The sequence below is a fragment of the Loxodonta africana genome, chromosome 8 (assembly GCF_030014295.1).
Source record: "Loxodonta africana isolate mLoxAfr1 chromosome 8, mLoxAfr1.hap2, whole genome shotgun sequence".
Lineage (NCBI taxonomy): Eukaryota > Metazoa > Chordata > Mammalia > Proboscidea > Elephantidae > Loxodonta > Loxodonta africana.
The window spans coordinates 50,260,122-50,281,869 of NC_087349.1; the positions used below are offsets into that span (position 1 = coordinate 50,260,122).

The 21,748-nt window shown below is 36.2% G+C and overlaps 1 protein-coding gene across 4 annotated transcripts in view; it reads right to left on the reverse strand.

Moving 5' to 3' along the window:
• Nucleotides 1–294: 294 nt before the first annotated feature.
• Nucleotides 295–21,748, reverse strand: part of SEMA3C (semaphorin 3C) — a 197,845-nt gene continuing 176,391 nt past the window's right edge. For 3 of the 4 annotated variants that reach the window (XM_010587309.3, XM_010587308.3, XM_003407177.4), the window contains exons 14-18: nt 20,423–20,464; nt 16,967–17,124; nt 10,671–10,738; nt 6,284–6,414; nt 295–3,317 (exon numbers count right to left, since the gene is read on the reverse strand). In XM_010587309.3, coding sequence (XP_010585611.1) covers nt 2,904–3,317; nt 6,284–6,414; nt 10,671–10,738; nt 16,967–17,124; nt 20,423–20,464 — 813 coding nt within the window. In that variant the 3' untranslated portion in view covers nt 295–2,903. Of the gene's footprint in view, nt 3,318–6,283; nt 6,415–8,353; nt 8,893–10,670; nt 10,739–16,966; nt 17,125–20,422; nt 20,465–21,748 lie in introns of those variants that run through there. The other variant, XM_064289918.1, reaches the window with a different exon arrangement.

Below are 21,748 nucleotides of genomic sequence, written 5' to 3' on the forward strand. Positions count from 1 at the left end.
GTAACTGTCGACAGACATGGTAGGCATAGAATGGTGGAAGAATTCACAAGAAACTGATGACACCAGATGCTGCTGAGGTTGGGAGACGGTTAAATGAGGGATCGTGGCAAAAGCAGAGTTTTCTTTGTGTGCCATTCTGGAAGTGTTAAGTTTTGAACTATCTATAGGCATTACTGTCACAAAATGGATAAATAACAGTAAATTTAAAAAGATAAAAAAATATAAGAATTCATTACATTCTATCATGTCAACAAGTAATTTACCCCTACATTAAAAAGAAACACTAAAGACATCTTTGCGGAATTCAACATGTTTTATTTTGCTAGGCGAATGATATCTTCAATATCCAATTAAATATTAATGCGCTAACTACATTTAGTTACTTTTCTTAGAAGAGTGAACATTCACTGTAATGACAGTTTCATCAAGCTAAAATCTATTCACAAACCTACACTTTGAAAAAAAGTGCATTTCTAGGACATTTTATATACAATTCAAATGAAAAACATGTTAAGTCATCAAACAGTCAAACTACATAAAACCAATCAAACACCAACATTCACTATACATTAATGATATTTTTAAGAATTTTTTTTACATTTGGCATAGTTATATTCAAGAAGGATTTCTATATTTTTAAAAGAAAAATAATAAAATATATACATTTTAATAATGTTCAAAATAGAAGGTATTAAATAGCACAAATAATATTATGTAACTAACCACCCTTATTGTCTATCACTCTGGGTTTACATGAAGCTAGGGGACCTCTGTTTATCACTCTATACTCTGACTCTAAAACAATTTTACTTTCAACTTGATACATAGAATAGATCGGCCATAATACAGAAGATGGTTTTGGCCTTACCTGATACACATTTCTATTTGTCTATGTAGAGGAAGAAAAAAAAGGTTTCTTAATTACACCTTTTAAGCAGGTAAATCATTATAAGTTGGTTTAGAGATTATTTTAGAACCATATACATATGAAACAATTGCTTTTTTTTTTTAAAAGGAAGTTTGGTGTTATTAATGTTGTGCGTTTTAACTTTTTTTTTGTCCCATTGAGGCCTCCTCTTAAAATATCGTAATTTACCACCACTTAAGTAATAAATTGTATTATTAGATTCTGATCAATGACAGTATCCATTTTGATATTAATTCTTGAAGCCTTATACTGCAGTGCTTAAAAAGGCAATAAACCCAAACCCAAACCAAATCTGTTGCCGTTGATTCCGACTCACAGCGACCCTATAGAACAGAGTAGAACTGCCCCATAGGGTTCCCAAGGAGCACCTGGAGGATTCCAACTGCTGACTTTTTGAATAGGAGCCATAGCTTTTAACCACTATGCCACCAGGGTTTCCAAAAAGGCAATATATTTACCTTTATTACCTTCTTCAAGGACTGTCCATACTACACTACACTACACGTAAAGCCTTTGCGCCAGATTTTGATTAGGTATAATCAACCTCTGTTTTCACCCTGAAACATGAAAACGTCTTAAATAGCAAATAAAATGAAAAAGCTTAAGTTGTGTTTTTAAGAGAAATTTAAACGAATGAGTAAAACAGGAAGTTTTTCATATTTTTCCTATCTGATTTATATTTGGAGTAAAAAATTTCAATATTATTTTAATAAAATTCTTCAAACATATAATTAGAAGAAACTTGATCTCGTTCATCATAAAACTTGCCATATTTGTATTTATGTACCAGTAAACCTAGCACAGCAACTTTTTAAAAAGAATGCTTATTTTTGTTCATATAGGAATTTTTTTCTTTTTTTTTTACTTCTCAAGATAAGGTGCACTTCTCTGTCACATAAAAGAAACCCTTTAAAAAAAAATAAAGTATTAACTTAAAAATCAGTATGCTAAGGTTGGTTAAAAGAAAAAAGTAAATTAATCATTGAATTTAATTATTGAAATTGAAAACCTAGTCCAACATTTGTCATAAATTTGTTTTAATAAAGTTGCATCTACCTTTTTTTTTCTTGATGGTTTTGTCCCTCCTATAGAAGTTTGACACTTCAAAAGTGTTTTTTTTTTTCTTAATTTGATACACAGAATAAAAAATTAGGACAAAAACAGTAATTAAACTAAACAATGTAAGTTTGCATTCTCTGAGTCTAGAATAACTTAAATAACTTCCCAAAATGAAAGTACTTCTGTTTGGAAGACAGTAACGTAGGAATATAAGCTTCAATGGTTCACTCACGTAACTCTCAACAAAGATCTTTATGGTGTAAGTTATTCATTTTATCTTCCTGAAACAAGGGAACAAAGGTCAATGACATATCAGCAACTGACAGTTTTTACAATCTATCTTTAAAACCACCAGTAATATATTTCACTAGAAGCATATAAAATCATTGTATTTTTTTTATGAATCACTTATGTTTTTATACACCTTTCAGATGCCCTCTTCCCTGTCTTTTATCTATGCTACACTTCTTTTAAGAGCTGCCCTGTCACATGCATTTATATAACTTTTACTATGTGAAAGCTGTGAACTTGGCATTTGTTTCATATATAAAAATCACTGACAAGCAGGGAAGGAAGACCACAGGGTTACGGCCCTCTTTTAATTGAGGGATGTAACAATTCTAGTCTTGTAGCCCCCACACAGATTTTGAAGAAAAGGTAAAATAAAGACATAAATAAAATCTGGGTTAAGTTAAATATTTATATGCACCATGAGGACCATGACATGTCTACTGCTAGTCAATATCATACAGGAAAATGCATGCTCATTTCAGTTCATGTAAAATTCACTTCAGGACTGAGTAACCTCTTTTCTCAGAAATTTCCCATGGGTAAAGCACAAGATTCTTTGCTCAAAACTTGACCAACGGAGACAGAACACTTGTTCCTGGAGGCACAAGCCCCACATCAGAAAACATTATGATTCTGGCAACTGATTCCTCCTGTTTCGACTTTTCCGGCTATTGATGAGAGCTTTTAACTTGCCGTAGTCTCCTCTCATCTTTTGGGGCTCTTCACCCTGCTGATGTTGCTGCCGAGTGTCTTTGCAGTATTGATTAATCATCTGCATTTCTGAGTGGCTGAATGCCCCCATGATGTCTTTTGGGTGGAAGGGTAAAGCCCTCACTGAGCTGGCCCAAGTCCATGGAGACCATTTGTCTGTCACAACAGCAACCATTTCTGAATCTAACACTTTGAAGTTGATCTTGGCTATGGTCTGCTTGAAACTGTTTTCTGTTGCAATGCAATGATACAGTCCTTGGTCAGAAATTTGAATGGAGCGGATCAGGAGTCCTTGTGGAGTGGCTATGATTCGGTCGCTCAGCTTGACCTGGGAGAGAGACAAATCAGAGTTCTGAAAACCCCACTCTACATCTTTTAAATATATATGATCAACATATACAGAGTATTGTTGACTTTCACAATTTTGGCAAGAGCACTGAGCGCTAATTAGCTTCCTTCTCAGCAGAAACAGATTTTTGGTCAGCCCCTTTGCCTTTTTTATATGGGAGATCTCATCACAGGATACCGAATCTATTAAAGAGAATACGAGCTTGACATCCACCCCGGCAAAAATAGCTTAAAGTGCATTTTCTTCTGATGGATGTAATCCCACTATTCACATTGTTACAAGCACAAAGTTTTCATTAATTTTTGAATCTGAATCCCAGACAACATACACGTAAGTGAAATCCACAGACTGTTTAAAATATCTATTTCATTCTGTAGTACTTACCTTTAATTTTAGCAAAAACACCCTTATTTGCTTAAAAAATGGAGGTACAATTAGGGGATTGAGTTGCATCTTCTTTCAATAATGAATATTCTCCTAAATGAAAATTATATAAGCATAGGAAGCATTTTGAACATTATCGAATACTGTTTTCCAATCACACCACACTAAAGAATAACTGAAAATAATCTGGAATGTCATTGTCTAGTAAGGTGTTCCTCTGAGTGGCTTTACTTTTCAATGACAGGTAATGAAAAGTATGTTTAATATTAACGAGGCTTGTACTGGAGAATTACTATCTGCGGGACATTAGCTAAATGCTTGGAATCCATATTCCTCACGGATCTGGCCAGTGTTGCCAATGAACAGGTAAAAACCAAGTGGTGGGAAGTTTCCTGAAGTGTACACTCTGGGATGCTCTTTCACTGAGTAAACAAGGAATTCTACCAAAATCAAAATAAGGTAAAGTACATAGAATTTCCTTCTAAATGGTGAAGTTGTATACAAAGAGACTTTTCACTATTAATGAACTCCAAATCAAAACTTCATTGCTTTAGAGAAAAAAGGAGAGAGGTGAAAAGATTGCTCGTGTCCATATATTCTAACCCAGTGCCCCAGTTTAGCCTAAGAACTCCACTTCTGTGTGACAATCACCATCATACATTCTAGTTTATAACCTGGTGACTTTGCAAGGCAAATATTATTATAACCCACGTCCATTCCAAAAAATTGTAATTAATTAGATTGAAGAAATTCTACAAGGTTCCTTTGATGATAGATTTTGTAGCAAATATATATATATATATACACACATAAAATAAACTATAACTTATTTAAAGATTTTTTTTTTTTTTAGAATCATAGAATTCCGAGGCAAGAAGGGGCATTGAATTTCGTCTAGCTTGTTTCCTCCAGATAATTAAATCTCCTTTTATGCAAGTGGTCATTAGTCTATGGCTGATTTTTCCAGTGACTGAGACACACAATTTCCCAAACTGCTGTCTTTGGACAGACAGGTGTGAGAGTTGGAAAGTATTTCCTCATATAGATCTAACATTTATTTCGGTAATTTTGATGCAGTCGTTATGAGTCAGGATCGATTTGACGACAGTGGGTTTTTTTGTTTTTTTTTTGGATTATCTGTCTTCTATAGTTTTTTTTCTTTATAGTTTAGGACCATATCCATTCTACATAGCCTTAATGAACTTACTATGTAGCAATACAATTGCCCATAATAGAAGAATGCCCATATATATGGAAAGCTCCATCAGACTTTATGATGCACTGTTAACAGGACTACATTTTAAATTACCCTACCCACCTACTTATCTATCTAATCTATCATCTACCTCATACCTACCTACCTATCACCTGTCTGTCTGTCTGTCTATCTATCTATCATCTATCTATCATCTGTCTATCTATCATCTATCTATCTATCATCTGTGGGAGCCCTGGTGGCACAAAGGTAAAGCACTCAGCTGCTATCTGAAAGGTCAGTGGTTCAAACCCACCAGTCAGCTGCTCCACAGGAGAAAGATGTGGCAGTCTGCTTCCATAAAGGTTATGAGGCAGTTCTACTCTGGCCTCTAGGGTAACTGTGAGTTGGAATTGACTCAAAGGCAACGGGTTTTCTCGAGGGAGTCCTGGTGGTGCAGTGGTTCAAACGTTCAACTGCCAACCAAAAGGTCAGCAGTTCGAAACTACCAGCAGCTTCTTGAGAGAAAGATGTGGCAGTCTGCTTCTGTAAAGATTTACAGGCTTAGAAATCCCATGGGGTTGCTATGAGTCAGAATAACTGGATAGCAGTGGGTTTTTTTTTTTAAATCTACCTACCTATCTACCTACCTATTATCTATCTTCTCATTTTTCATACCAATATGACATCAATATTATGGAATCCATTACTTACAATATATCACCCTTGCCATTTTACACTGTTTCCCTTTAAAAGCAGATCATTCCAACCAGTGAAAGGTTTAGCGTAAATGTTTTTTATTTCAAAATCTAGGGTACTTCCCCCATACCAACATCCCTAAATAAAGGCAACGGTCCCATAAACAATGATTCCATATATTACCTAACCGAAACCTGAGAATTATGGCTTATAGAAAAATGGAAACATTACCACATAGCAGAAAAATGTTCTTTGCAATAACGTTATAGTTTAGTCTAATTTCTTGCTGAAGGAACTGAACGTGTTTTTAAAGCCTCTTTTATTCCAGTGAATCACACAAAGATGCTGTTGTGTGAGAACCTGGCTTCTGGATTTGCGCACATCTTGTTTCTTTTACAAATGCTTCCTCACATCAATGCCACACTCTTAGTGCCCCAGCTCTTGTTTCAATTACCATGTTACAGGTGAGCAGGCAGAGAGGATTTCTAATTAATCCATCAACTCTAAGGACAACTGATTTTAAAGAAGGTGATATTTTTCATGTCAAAGGCATAAAAAGATGCTTATATGCCTTTTCCTTTTTGTTTGATCTGATCCTCACTGAGGGACAGAGATTTAATGTTCTCTCCCAGGCCCTGACTGATTGCTGCAGCGCTGCATTACCCACCTCTTTCCTCCTGTCTTTGTCTTTCTGTAGCAACCACTTGATAGATGCCTGTGGAGACTTGGGGGCACACTCAAGGAAAGTGGTGTTATTTTTTACTCCATACTGAACAACTTCAGCTGCATTTCTGTATGCTGAAAAGCAAAAATAAAAAGAGAGAGGGATAGTGGAGAGGGAAAGAAGGAGAAAGAGAGAGAAAGAGAAAGAAAGCAGGGAGATGGGAGAAAGGGGAGGGGAGAAGAGGAGAAAGGGAGGAGGGGAGAGAAACAATGGAATTTAGAGCATTTTTTTTTTTTACTCCTGTATGAATGTTAATTTCTCTATAAAATTGATATCAATTATGGCAACCAGCAAAAGAGAGAGATAATCATTTAACAGGTAAACTGTTACATTGTTTACCTGCTATGTTTAATCAAAAGGGAAGGAGGGAACGCCTAACATAAAGAATGCTTATTCAAGAATCACTCTACTTCAAAGATTGTATTTAACGTCACTTTGAACATGTAATTATTACAGCATCCTTGTGAGTTAGGTAATATTTCCTTTCTCAAAGCTGAGGAAACTTAGGCTCAGAGAACTTAAATAACATATCCTAGCTAAAGAGCTAGTCAGTTCCAGGTCAATATTGAAGCCTGATTTATCCCGGCCCTAAATTCCACTCCTAATGTGGTATAGATGAAATTCAGAAACACCGGAAAAAGGAAAAAAGCAAGACATGGCTGTAGTGGGATGCAGTGGTTGAGAACAGCCTTTGGAATCAGAAATACCTGGATAGAGTCCTGACTTTGACACTATAGGCTGTGTGAACTTAAACATGTTACTTGACCTCTTTGGGTCTTAGTTTTCCTCAGCTCTAAAACATGGAATATATTTTTCACATATGCTCCTTACTGAAAATATTAAATTATAAAAAGCATTTAGCATAATTATGTGGTAGCTTAGATTTTACAATAACATGAACAGAATCCCTGTTTGTAAAAATGAGTATAATAATAGACCCTACTTTAGTGCAATTACTTGAGCATGTCTCAGTTATGTAGTGCTGTTATAACAGAAATACCACAGTGGGTGGCTTTAACAAACAGAAATTTATTTTTTTCACAGCTTTAAGAGCCTAGAAGTCTGAATTCACAGCACCAGCTCTAGGGAAAGGATTTCTCTCTTTCTCAGTTCTGGAGGAAGGTCCTTGTCTCTTCAGCTTCTGTTTCCTGGTTCCTTGGGGATCTCCATGTGTCTTGGCATCTATCTTACCCCAACTCTCTCTGCTTGCTTGTTTAATCTCTTTTATATCTCAAAAGAGAGTGACTCAAGACAGACCCTACACTAATTCTACCTCATTAACATAACAAAGATAACCGATTCCCAAATGGGATTATAACCATAGGCACAGAGGTTAGGATTTACAACACATATTTTTTGGGGAGACACAATTCAATCTATAACATTCCATACTTTGGCCCCCCAAAATTCATGTCCTTGCCCCATGTAGAACACATTCACCACATCACATCATCTCAAAAGTCTTAAATCAACTCCAAGTCCAAAATCTCATCTCTTGAATCATTTAAATCAAACAAAATATGGGTGAGACTTCCAGTGTATTACACCCTGGGACAAAATTCCTTTTAATCTCTGAACCTGCGCAATTTAGAATACAAGGTATCTGTTTCCAAAGTACAATGGCGGAATAAGCACAAGGTAGACATTTCTATCTCAAATGGGAGAAATTGTAGGGAAAGAAAGGATAACAGGCACCAAGCAAGTCGAAAACTTGGCAGAAAAAATTACATTAGCTCTCAAGGCCTGAAAATAATCCTCTGCTGAGATCATCTAGGCAATGGTCCTGTCCTCCAGACTCTGGGTGTTGGTCACAATCTCTGGATTCTGGGTGGAGGCCCCTCAGTCCTGAACTTCAGCTCTGCCTTCCAGGCACACTGGGATGGCAACTCTGCTCTCTTGGCCTTGGGAGGCCTCATTCTCCTAGTCCATCTGAGTATAAGTGGCAACCCCACCCCCCCAGCCCTGGCAGTCCCTGTTCTTCTGCCCCTTGGGCATGGCAGCCCTACCCCTCAGCTCTGGATGGTAACCCCATACCCCTGGCACATCTTAAGACAGCCCCGCACTCTGGAACCAAGTTAGAGAAGACCCAATTCTTTGAAACCTAGGAGGCTATGACCCCACACTTTGAGATCCAGAAGACTGTGGTCCCATCCTTCGAAACCAAGAAGTCCCTTCTTCCTATGCTCCTTCCAACAGCTCTACTGATCTCTGATCTGTTCCACAGATGGTCCTTTTCTTTTCTTGGAGGACAACAGATGTAATCCTTTGGCCTGTTTGCTGCTTGTAGAATTCCAAGAGGCAGACAGCATTCTTTCCATTCGTTCTTTCTCTGTCGTCTTCAGTCTAAGTTGATAGGTTTCTTGCTGTGGTGGTTGGTTAGATCCATCAGTCATAGGCTTAGACTCTTTAACAAAAGATTGTGTAGCTATGCCCTTGGTGAAAATTCTAGGATATGTGTCCTTAGTTTGTACAGCAGAATTTTCTAAATCTTTAAGTTTTGTTTTCATTTTGTGTAGTTCATTTTTAAGTCGTCTCTTTCATCTTCCATTTTACTATAAGAAGCAAGGAAAAACCACATGATCCTTTTAGGATCCTGTATAGAAATCTCATTATCCAGATATACAAGTTCATCAGTTACAAGTTCTACCTTCCACCAATCATCTGAACATAATTCAGACAAGTTCTTTGTCACTGCATGAAAAGCATCACCCTTCCTCCATTGTCCAATCACATGTTTATCATTTTCTTTTAAAGCTCACCAGAAGCACTTTTAACGTCCACATTTCAGGCAAGGTTCTGTTGCTGGTGCTATATGTATTCTCTAAGATGATAGAGAATAGCTATCCTCTTCCTCCATAGCTCCCCTCATTTCCTTCTGAGCCCTCACTAGAATCATCTTTGTCAGCCATAATTTTACCAACAGTCTCTTTAAGGCAATCTAGGCTTTTATTATTAGGCAGTTCAAACCCTTTCATCCTCCACTCATTACCCTATTTCAAAACCACTTCCACATTGTAGGTATTTGTTAGAACAGCAAACCCACTCCCAGTACCAAATTCTCTCATAGTTACCTAATGCTGTTGTAACAGAAATACCACAAGTGAGTGACTTTATGAAACAGAAATTTATTTTCTCACAGTTTAGGAGTCTAGATGTATGAATTCAGAGTGCCAGCTCTAGGGAAAGGCCTTCTTTCTCTGTCAGCTCTGGAGGAAGGTCCTCATCTCTTCAGCTTCTATTTCCTGGTTCCTTGGAGATGTCCATGTGTGTTGGCATCTATCTTACCACATCTCTCTTCTGCTTGCTTGTTTAATCTCTTCTGTATCTCAAAAGAGATTGATTCGATACACACCCTACCCTAATCCTGCCTCACTAACACAACAAAGACAACCCAGTCCCAAATGGAATTATAACCATAGGCACAGCACAATTCAATCCATAACAAGCATTAAGTATGATATTCCATTAAAAAAGCATTTAACTTGCATTCTGAATACAATGCACTTAGCTTGGGTTTTGACACAGCATTAATAAATGTTTACCCATTATCTCCACTGTCAATATTCCTACCACAATGACTACTACCACAATTAAAAGGAAATAAAACACATTTGTAAAAAAAATTCTGGAAACAGAAAAATGGTAATCTGGATTTGGTACTTCAATTAGACATTTGGAACAATTAAGCAAAGTCTGTCTTAATTTGCTCCTTGGGTGTAGTTAGTAACCAGGATGCCATTCTATACTAAAAAAAAAGTCAATACATATGAAGATTGGCAATAGGAATCTCAGCATTAGTTGTTAACAGCAGCACACCTATAGCACCTTGGTGAGCCGGGGGAAGGTCTGCTGGGAGTTACTTATGCATGACGGAGGTGAGTGTGGGGAGGGCATTGGTGGGCGGAATGTAATAACAGATTATTTCCATGTCAGGATGTGAAGGAAGGGATCAGATTAAATGTAGAATGCAAGGTAAGATTGTCAAAAGTACATGGAATGGTTATTAATTGCAAAACCAAGTCAATTTCTTCAGAAAGAAAATAGAAGCTAAGAAAATCTATGATTACCATCCATGTTTTTTTTTTTTTAAAAGACCTATCAGCTAACATACCCAAGATATCTATGTACCCATATATTTGTTTTTGTACAATTTTCAATATTATACAAAGTAACATTTTATTTTATAATTACCATACATGAATACAAATAATTTTTATAGTGAACTTTTCTTTAAAATGACGTAGTTGGATCTGATGTGATATTTCCTTTATTCAAATGTGAAATGTAGCATAACTACTCTACCAAGTTCACCATTGCTCACTTTTAGTACCTTTTAGATTGAATCCTCTGCATTGAGTCAATGGATTTCCATGTCTCACATCTTGTCTGCGGCTCCTCCTGTAAGTGCAGAAACACATAAAAGTGGTCTAGAGTTAACACGGCCAATTAAATTGCAGTAAATGATTGTTTAATTTCACAAACTTTTGATTGCCTAGGCTTTCATAAATTAAAAAAAAAAAAAAAAGACCTGGATATCTCACATTTTTCACTCAATGTGTCAATGATCGGGTAGGTACTTATCCTTGTTTTTCAGTCAGAATAAATGCAGTCCCTTCTCGTCTACTGTTTGTGATGGAATTGTTATGAACCTCCTATTATATGTATGTCCTGGGTCAGTTCTTATTGTTGCTGTTGTTAGCTGCCATTGAGTGCATTCTGAGTCATGATGACCCCATGTGTGCAGAATAGAACTGCACTGTAGGGTTTCCAAGGCTGTGACCTTTTGGAAGCAGATCACCAGTCCTGTATCCTGAGGCACCTTTGGGTGGGTTTGAACTACCAACCTTTCAACTAGTAGTCGAGCACTTAACCATTTGTGCCACCCAGGGACTCCATGGGTAAATGCTATGTTCCATAATTAATAGTACAAATTTCAGTTTAGTCATTTACCCAAAATTTCCTAAAATGTTAACCTTCAAAGTACAAACTCACTAGTATTTTCCATCTTATGAAAGCTTTTCCTAAAAAAAAAAAAAAACTCATTTTACAAAAGTCAACAACTTGTAAAGCAAGTAATATATAGAACACGGACATTTAATATAACCTGTACCCAAGCCCATTGCCGTCGAGTCAGTTCCGACTTACAGCCACCCTTACAGGACACAGTAGAACGCCTTATAGGGTTTCCAAGGAGTGGTTGGTGGATTTGAACTGCTGACCTTTTGGTTAGCAGCCGAGCTCTTAACCACTGTATCACCAAGGCTCCTGTTTAATATAAAACTAAGCAAAATTGTTCATTTACTAGAATAAGTATTTTCCCCCAATCTTTTATTTTGAAAAATTTCAAGGTTACAGAAAAGTTGGTACATGAGTACAATAAACGGTGGTATATCTAGATTTATGAATTGTTATATTTTGCCATATCTCTTTCTTTCTTTCTTATGTATACTTGTTTATATACTGCATATCCACATATATAAAAATCTTTAGAAATTAAGTTGTAGGCATAATATTTCACCCTTATCTACTTTTTTCTGTATTAATTATTTGATTTCCTGAATCTTAGATTCATTAAGTATTTTGGTTTCAATTGTACTACATAATGTAATAAATCAAAATGGAGCAACTGAAATCTTCTCTGTAATGCAGCATGGACTGAACAATGCAACAAGCAAGAAGGAAGAGAAATCTAAACATTGGAGGCAAGCCGCTAAACTGAATATTTACTCTCGATGCTGAAAAACAAATGAGTATATAACTTAATTGAGTTAATTGTTAAATCTTTTACTATTTTTATCCTTAAAGATAAGTTAAAATATTCAACATTAAAAAATGAAAATATTATAATCTCACAGTTGTTATTAAACTTACAAGGCAAAATTAATCTCAAAGTTGTCAATAATAGAAGAAATAATTTCATTTTAAGGTTACAGCAAATAGGTATTAATTTATGTATATAATGGAATATATTCATCTATTTATGGAAATATATGCGTCAACCATTTGACTATTTAAATATTCCTTTTCCAAAAAGATCACTCAATCTTCATTTAATTATATATTTCTATACAACCACACACACAAAAATAGAAATCTTAGTCACACTTATTTCAGGAAATCCAATTAACACCATAGTCTAGAATAGCTTTTATATCAGGGTTTTACTACCTTGCATTTGCTATATGTTGACGTCATGACATTATTTACCACCAACTTGAAAGTGTATGTTATAATGAGCACCCTGCGAGAGTTCTTAGGATGAACTGGTCATTTTAAGCTATCTAGTTGGAATTGACTTGATGGCAATGGGTTTGGTTTTGGGCAGGCAAGCAATATCACTCAGGATGGTTGAATTTATTGTACTGTGATCAGCGTGATGTAGTGGTTTACTCATGTATACAAACTCTCAAGCTGGGCAATCTGAATTTACAATATCACAAAGCTTCCAGACATTCAAATACAAGAGGAGCATTATTATGGCTTGGCTTAAATCAGGAGATCAGAAAGGCAGCCATCTGAGCCTTTGGTATGTGTAGTCTCCCTTAATGCATTTGTATAGCATCCCAAAAGCACTCTGGTAGGCAGAGTAATATTATATTACATGTAGGATTTGAGATTTGGCTCAAGTTGCCAATGTTCCCTCCCTTATAGTCTATTCCTTTGGATAAACAATGAGATCATTTTCTTCCTGTATAAAAAAAAATATATTTACTTGAAGATTGAACTGATTGTCTTGTCTTAAAATAAAGTTTCTAACTACATATCTGAATCCAAAGTCAATAACATAAGAGACTAAATTGCAATACTTGATATGAATACACAAATATTTAAGATACTAGATAGTAGAGATAAAAAAAATGCTTGCATGGTTTACAACGAACCAACTTAAAAAAAAAAAAAAAAAGAAACTACTGAACCAATAATATTTATCAACTTTATTATGTTAAAGTCTGGACTCTGGTCGATTTCCAAGTATTTCTCTGTTTCCATACAAAGGACTTGTTTTCACTTTTCAGTCCTATGAATTCCTCTAAGTATTTTTGTGTTCCAGTAAGATAGAAAGTGCTATCAGAATAAAATCAGGCAAGGTAACACTATTAAAGAAAATGAACGTGAAAAATATCCAAATGATCATTATCATCATTACCATTTTATCTCTCAAGGAAATAAATACTGAATGGGGAGTATATGGTTATTAATTCAGCAAACATGCAAGCATTCGCTATAGACATATACACTGTATTCACATTATATTCACTATAAGTATATGCACTGGAAGTATAAGTATATGCATAACTAAGTTTGGAAATAATGTGGAGGATTTAAATAGTATAGATTTTTTCATTGAAACCCCCAGTATATTATACAAAGAATATGTGTAGGCTAAGAGGTCTCTTTTCGGGATATTCATGGTAGAAATAAGACCTAGAGATGATCAAGACAGCTCTCTATTTTTCATCTCAATCTACAACACGTGACGTGATATTGAAACAATAAAACACAGCAAGATAGCTTCAGTTGTTTATTTAAAAGGAAACGATGAGGCTCATGATTTGTGGTGTTAGGATAGAATCTGTGTTTAAGCACACATATTAGAAAGGATAACTGGGGTTGTAACAGGTAGGAGAACACAGGTGCAAATGAACCAGCTCACATATTAGCAGAAACCTCCAAAATATAAACACTAGCTTAAATACAACATAATAGTTTATATGTAGTGTGAAATTTTACTTGAAAAATATTTAGTAAATCAAAATGTATGCTGGTCAAAGCCAAGGTCTGAAAGTTTTATAAGACTATGGTAAAATTCATTCTTTGGTCTCCAGATTAGAGGCATTTCTTCCTTGGAAAATGTAGTGCTTTGGTTTCCTTCAGCACTAAATCTGGTTACTAGATAGAAGATTGTATTCCAGGTGTTAGAGATGCCAAATTCTACAGCTTCTTAACTGTAAAAATCCGTAATCCGTTGCCAATTCTGACTCACAGCGACCCTATAAGACAGAGTAGAACTGCCCGATAAAATACTGCCTTACAAATACTTGGTTATGGTAATAATTTCAAAATATTAGTGCTATATTTGGGAGTGCAAGACAAATATGGTTGAAAAATACCAACGGTATTTTTGATTTGAGGTCACATTTGGAATTTACATCTCACTCTCTTTGTTCTGAGTTCAGACTTCCAGCCTAGGGCAAAGACAGATGATCTCAGAGTAATGAAGTCCAGAAATTCTAATTAGAAATCAAAGGAGACCATGGACCTCTTGCCTAAGTCTTAAAACGACATGAAGGAACAAAGGGTCTTTGTACACAGATACTGAAAACTCCTAGTTGAAAGAGCAAGAGCTCTGGTTCTATCTCATGTCTTTATGTACTCCCACCCAGGCCACTCCAGATTCACATTTCCAACTGCCTTCTCAACGTCTCCACTTGAATATATAATAGGCACCATTAACGTAAGGTCATCTTTCTCCCTACAAGCCTGCTTTTTCTATAGCCTTCCCTTTCTCAGGGAATGGTGTCTACATATTTTCAAATATTCAGTTCCAAGAACTTGGATCATCTTTGACTCTTCTATTTCTCTAACAGCCCACATCCAATGCATCAGCAGACCACTTTTCACCAACTCACCTGTATAACCCAATGCAAACCATCATTATATCTCATCTATATCTACAGTAGCCGCCTAACTGGTTTCACAGCTTCTGCTACCCTTCACTCTTCCCACCCCAGGAGTGTGATCCCAGCCTAATCCAACTAAAGAAGTCCTTCAAAACTAAAAGGCAAATCATATCACTCATGCGCTCAAAAACCTTCAGTAGTTTTCCACCTTACTCTAAATACAAGCTTTTTAATGACTTATAAAGTCCTACACGGTTTGGCCTTTTGACCTCAATTCTTTCTATCCTTCCTTCTTCTCATTGTGATATACTGTCATTAGCTATGGTGCTGTCCTTGTACAATCCAGATGCACTCCAGATTTAGGGATTGCAGGTTCTCCTTGAGAATGCTATTACCCTAGATAGTGCCTTGGTGCCATCCCTCATCACAGTGCAAGCTCTTGTTCAAATTTCACCCCCTCGGAAGGCCTTCCCTGATCATTCACTTAACATTGCAATTCCTGTTTTCTGTCTTTCTTCCCCTCTAGAATTTATTCTTCAAGAAGGCAAGGATTTTTGTCTTTTTGTTGTTGCTAGTGTTGTTTTTCACTGTATATGCTTGGCTCCTAGAACACTGCCTGTCAAATACTCATCCCTTAGTAAATATTTGTTGAACAAGCTTATGGAAAAAAGGGCCAGAGTATTCTTGCTGTTGTTGTGGTTGTTAAAAAAAAAAAAAAAAAAAAATGTTAGGAGCCATCAATTCAGTTCCAACTCATAGCAACCTCATGTACAACAGAATGAAACACTGCCAGGTCCTGTGCCATCCTCACAATTGTTGTTATGCTTAAACTCATTGTTGCAGCCACTATGTCAATCCATTTCATTGAGGGTCTTCCTCTTTTTCACTGACCCTCTACCAAGTATGATGTTCTTCTCCAGGGACTGATCCCTCCTGACAACACGTCCAAAGTATGTGAGATGTAGTAGAAGTACTAGGACTATTTTATTCTGTCAAGGTCCTGAAAGGCCTGTACCTGTGACAGAGAATAAAAGAACTAGAAAATACTATTGGCCCAGTGCTTCACTTGAAAGGCCATTGTCAGTCATGGTTGGCTCTATTTTCTCTCTACATGCTGACCCTAATTTATAGGTGTTGGGCCCTGTCACCCATCATGACTCATGGTGGTATGCCTGAAAATAGATGTGAGTTTGGCTGACCCTGAATTCTGCTTATTCTTTGCTTTACAATCAGTTTCGCCATTGGAGTTCCTTCCAACCTGGTGCAGAGTATTCTGTCTAAGCCTCTGTTTGGAAAAAAGACATCCTGCATCAGACTACCTTTTCTCTCTCCCAACAATCATGCAGTTGCCATGGTTGGGAAGGAAAAAGCATAGCCATCAAGGTTTGGAAAGCAAATCAGGGTACCAATCCTGGAGCACTACTCCTGTACCTGTAACTAGGACGGGCATTTAATAACGAGATAATCAAAAAGCTTAGAGAAACCCTAGGAAAGTCAGATTTAAGGATATACTGAATCATATAAAACATCAACAACGAAAAAGACATAATTAGGTAATGTCAGAAAAAAACTAAATGATGGGTTGCAGTGGCGGTGGGCGGGGAGGGATGTAGAGGAGCCTTTAAGTGGAAAGGAATCTTTCCAAAATACCCTGGTGGTGTAGTGGTTAAGAGCTACAGCTGCTAACCAAAAAGTCAGCAGTTCGAACCCACCAGGCACTCCTCGCAAACTCTACGGGGCAGTTCTGCTCTGTCCTATAGGGTCACTATGAGTTGGAATTGACTCAACAGCAATGGGTTTGTACTCTACACTTAACAGTTTTGGCTGTGTTATAAAACATAGTCATTTTCTTCATTCAAAGACTATCTGTAGTGTTAAACATAGCTATTACTCTTAGTGCCATTTTTCAAGTATTCCACAATAGATTGGACTCTAATAGTGTGAAGCACTGCGATACTGTTTAGTGACATCAATTCTGAATTTTGGCTGAATGTGCAGTACTTACCGCTTCCCAGTTGGGTAGAACCTAGAGCAAGAATGGCCATCCCAGGCGCAGTAAGGGTCCCTTGCCAGGCAGCAGTCAGCACAGGCTGTCCCATAGATGTGGCAGCGATGCAGCGACACTTGGGAAACCCCTTCATTGGAGCTCACATACAACTGTTGCTATTAGAGGAATGATGATGATTTATTTCAGATGTGAAAGTTAAAAGACTTTCAGCAGGAACACATTATAATACATGCCCACAAACCCTTGGATTCATTTTGAAATAGACTAAAACTGAGTCACAAAGTACAGAAGGGTATAAAGCCAAAATAAATAGAATTTTCATATGTTAATATGCTGATACTATTACCACTTTCTTGCTTTAAAAAAAAAAAAAAAAAGAAAGAAAGAAAGCTCAGAGTACCATGTAGAGTGGTAATGTGTTTTAGACATTGGGATTCATTGTTCTCTATTTCAGGTTTGAGCTAATATATTACAGATTTAAATTATGATGTTTTCTTTTTTCTTTAAATACTGTCTCTTAGTAGAGCACAAGACAGCCTTTTTATTCTTCAAGTCTGGCAATACATCACCATGTAAATTCTTCTGGTTGTGCAAATGGTTAAGTGCTCATCTACTAGCCAAAGGTTGGTGGTTTGAACCCACCCAGAAGTGCCCAGAAGATAGTCCTGGTGATCTGCTTCCTAAAGGACACAGCCTGGAAAGCCCTCTGGAGCAGTTCTACTCTGCATACATGGCATTTTCATGAGTCAGAATCAACTCAATGGCAGCTAACAACAACAACAAAATAATGAGCATTTTTAGGTTTAAAAAAAAAAAAGTTGATATTATTTCAGCCTCCTTCATTTGTAGGATGTCCAGAGCTCATGACACTGCTCCAATTCCTTCAGCTGTGTATACAAGGGTATCAAGAGTCAAAGGAATGAATTTACAATAAAGACTTCTCATTTTTCAAAGGACCGATATTATATAATCCATGTTAACATCCAATCTCCAAGCTGGTTCATTTTCAATAGTACTAGCGCTGCTTGAATAGATGGAGGTGCATGCATGCCCCCCTCCCACAAATACATATACATACATACATATATATTTAAAAACTATAATCTACAAGGGAGCATTGGTTCAACAGGCTCTAGAGCCAGGTTTTATAGATTCAAATCCCATCTCAGACACTAATTTTTTATGTAACCTTTCTGAGTATCAGCTTTCTTATTGGTAAAATAGGGATAATAGACCACCTACCCCACAGAGTTGTAGTGAAGACTAAAAGTTGTAAGGGCTAACCCCATATAAAATTCTTAGGATAGTCCCTGGCTCCTAGGAAGTGCTCAATGAATTTTAATTAATAGTAGTAGTATAGTAAAATATCAAGGAATAAACTATGAATCTGTAAATTTTCTACTACACTCAATCATTTGAATCACATATCACTTTATTACATTTAATGTGAAATACTCATTTTATTCAGATCAATTAACTTTTCAGAAATTTTCCTGAAAATGACTGATCCCAAGTCGAGGGTTGAAACTATGAGAAAACAACTTTGTGTTTTGACAACAACCATCTCTCTAGAAGATTTAAAGTGTTTATTGAGTAAATTAATGAATAATATAGGGGAACACATTAGTTTCATTAAAATATTTTAAGGAAAGTAATTTATTTGAGGAAAAGGATACAGTTGATTTCATTCTAAAAATTATCTTTTTTATTAATCCAACTGTTTTCTGTTACATGTAGTTAAAGGATAAATTAGAGTATAAAAAAGCATATAATTACTAATAAAATAGTTTCAGCTGTAGGAAATATGCTAAATTTATGGCATTTAAATATTTGTAAAATACTATTATCAATTTGTAGTCTCCTCACACTGAAAAAATAATGCATTTTATTGTTGTGCAAATGAATTACAGAAAGTCAAATAATTACCCCTGCCCTGAATCTAAAAAAAAAAACCTAGCTGGTTAAAAAAAATTATCTGCAATACAATATGCCGATGTTGAAATGGATCTAACGCTCAGTTATCCCCATGTTTAGGTGTGTGCATTGTATATTGTGATCTTGTAGAATGGATTGTGAACTACAAATAATTTGAAACGTATAAAAAACTACTATGCCACACAAATGGCTTTGTGTCCTTTTTGAATTTTGCTCTGATACTTTCTCGTTCCATCAAGCTAGTTTAAACAAAGGGCTTCCCTGCTGACTTCAAAGCCAATTCTGACTTGGGATCAGCTCCCTAGGATATTAGGCAAAATGATGAACGGCTTCTTGTTACTTGGGAAAATGTTTGTTATGTAGCATACCAACATTTTCACAGATGAGATCTTTAACTCCTTTGCACCTTATTTATTTTTCTTCATAAAATTTAGTCAAGTAAAAAGAGGACAAGACTGACTATGAACTAGTTATTCATCTGGAACAGACCAAATATGGTGAACAGCACTAAAATTATGTAATCAGTGGTGCTAACCATAAAACCTTTATTCTGTTTTCCAAGAAAAATAATCTCAGGCTCTTACAGATAGCATTTATCGAGGACTCACTTTATTTTAGACAGTTTATATAAATTAACTTGTTTGTGAGAAATGCATTGCCTCACAGATGCAGAAACTCAGGTCAGGGAAGGTTAATGATGTGGCCATAATTTACAGCCATGTTGGGATTGAAACACATGTCAGTCCCACGCCGGAGCCTACTTCATTTTGTCCATCCTACTCTGTCCCTTAGGATTTTTATTTTAGAGATAACACCTTTGGGTACTGGAGTGATTCATATTTTGCAGAGATTGAAACTGGCAATTTCCTTTCCACGATCATTGCATATTTGCACGTGCAGGCACAAATGAGAAGATTAAGCATTTCTGATAATCATAGTCAAACATTTTGTCTCCAAATTCTGAACCTGAAAATATCCTATATTTGAGACCTACAGGGCTTTTTTTTTTTTTTTTAAATGGTATATATAAACCCTAGGAAATAGTATTTCCTTAAACACAAGTATAAAAGAATGCGTTGCACATATCAACATGTGACAGTAGTAGGAGCTCAAAAAAGAGGACTGATTACTCATCCCAAGCCCCTGAGAATGTCTGTGATACTACAGTAGCCCAAACATTATGCTAAACACTTCCCTTAAAAAGATTAGTTTTATTTTGGTTGGCTTCACACACTGTAATATTTTAGAATATAGGATACACAAAAGGTTGGAATATCTTGCTGTTTATATGTTCTGTTCTGATGAGTTTTTATAAAAAAAATAAACCTATTTAGTCTTCCACTAATAGCTGGTAAATTCTACATCAAAATCAAAGTGACTTTTGTGCGATACCTTAAACAAGTTAACTATCTGGCTAATATTGAAACTAATTTTTCAGAAATTATAAAATATATTTTCTATAATGGCGTTATATTTTAACATGTGAAGAAAATAAAAATTAAGTTTTTTTTTTTTTACCTTTTTGGATGAAATTTTCATGGTTGTTATGGGAGCATGATTCTGAAATATTAAAAAACATCATGTTAGTTGCTCAAATGATCATTAAAAGGACCTCACATTCAAAAATGTCTCTTTTCTATTAATATTCTGAGGGTTATCATTTCTCTCTATATGCACACATACTTTCAAAGTTTAACAATACTTGTCTATACTTGTCTCTCCTCTGTTGAGACTAAGGATGGATTTGTTAAACAGGTGTATGTCTAAAGGAAACAAAGTAGTAATTACAGCGCATCTATCAATATTGGAGGCGCAGTGGTTAAGGACATGCCTGCTAACTGAAAGGTCAGTGGTACGATCCCACCAGCTACTCCACAGGAAAAAGATGTGGTAGTCGGCTTCCGTAAAGATTTACAGCCTTGGAAACTCTACTCTGTCCTATAGGGTCCTATAGAATGGTCCTTAGAAGCAAGGATGGCAAGACTGTGTCTTATATACTTTGGACATGTTGTCAGGGGGGATCAGTCCCTGGAGGACATCATGCTTGGTAAAGTACAGAGTCAGTGGAAAAGAGGAAGACCCTCGATGATACGAACTGACACAGTGGCTGCAACAATGGGCTCAAACATAACAACGATTGTGAGCATGGGACAGGACCAGGCAGTTTCATTCTGTGGAACATAGGTTTGCTATGAGTCGGAACCGACTTGATGACACCTGACAACAACATAGGGTTCCTATAGTTGGAATCCACTCGACAACAAAGGGTTAAGAGCATTACCAAGGCATTGGAGAAAATGAAAATTTTGAGAAGAAAAATCCTGAGGAACTAAGCCCCCCGCCCAAGTGTTTCTATTTGTTTATATTTCTAAAGACAAGGTTCTGCAACTTAACTAATGGGATATGTCCCATTGTTTTTTCCTAGCTATTGAAACAGAATCCATTCCGCTATAAAAGCAATGGTACGCAGTATGCAAAATCTTTATTTAACATATTAGTTAAGTACTAAATACCATTTCTTTGCCCATAATGCTGTTATCTGTGTCATGATTTATAAGAAGTTACAGTGTTCCTATCTGGACTATTAGGAATGCATCATTGGTATATACTTCCCAATACATCGTTTCTGCTAAAGATGAATGGGTTGATTAATTGTCACATTTCTATATTTTTATTTCTCTAGCTTTTTAACTCCCCAAGATTTCTGGACAGAGGAACACAGAACTGTAGTGCCCATTCCTTGGAGTGTTGTCTAGGCTGGTTGCCTAATGCTATTTCATATACGTTATAAGCCCAAGTTATTTCATAAAGGATAATGCCTTTTCTTTGACCTTGCTGGATAAT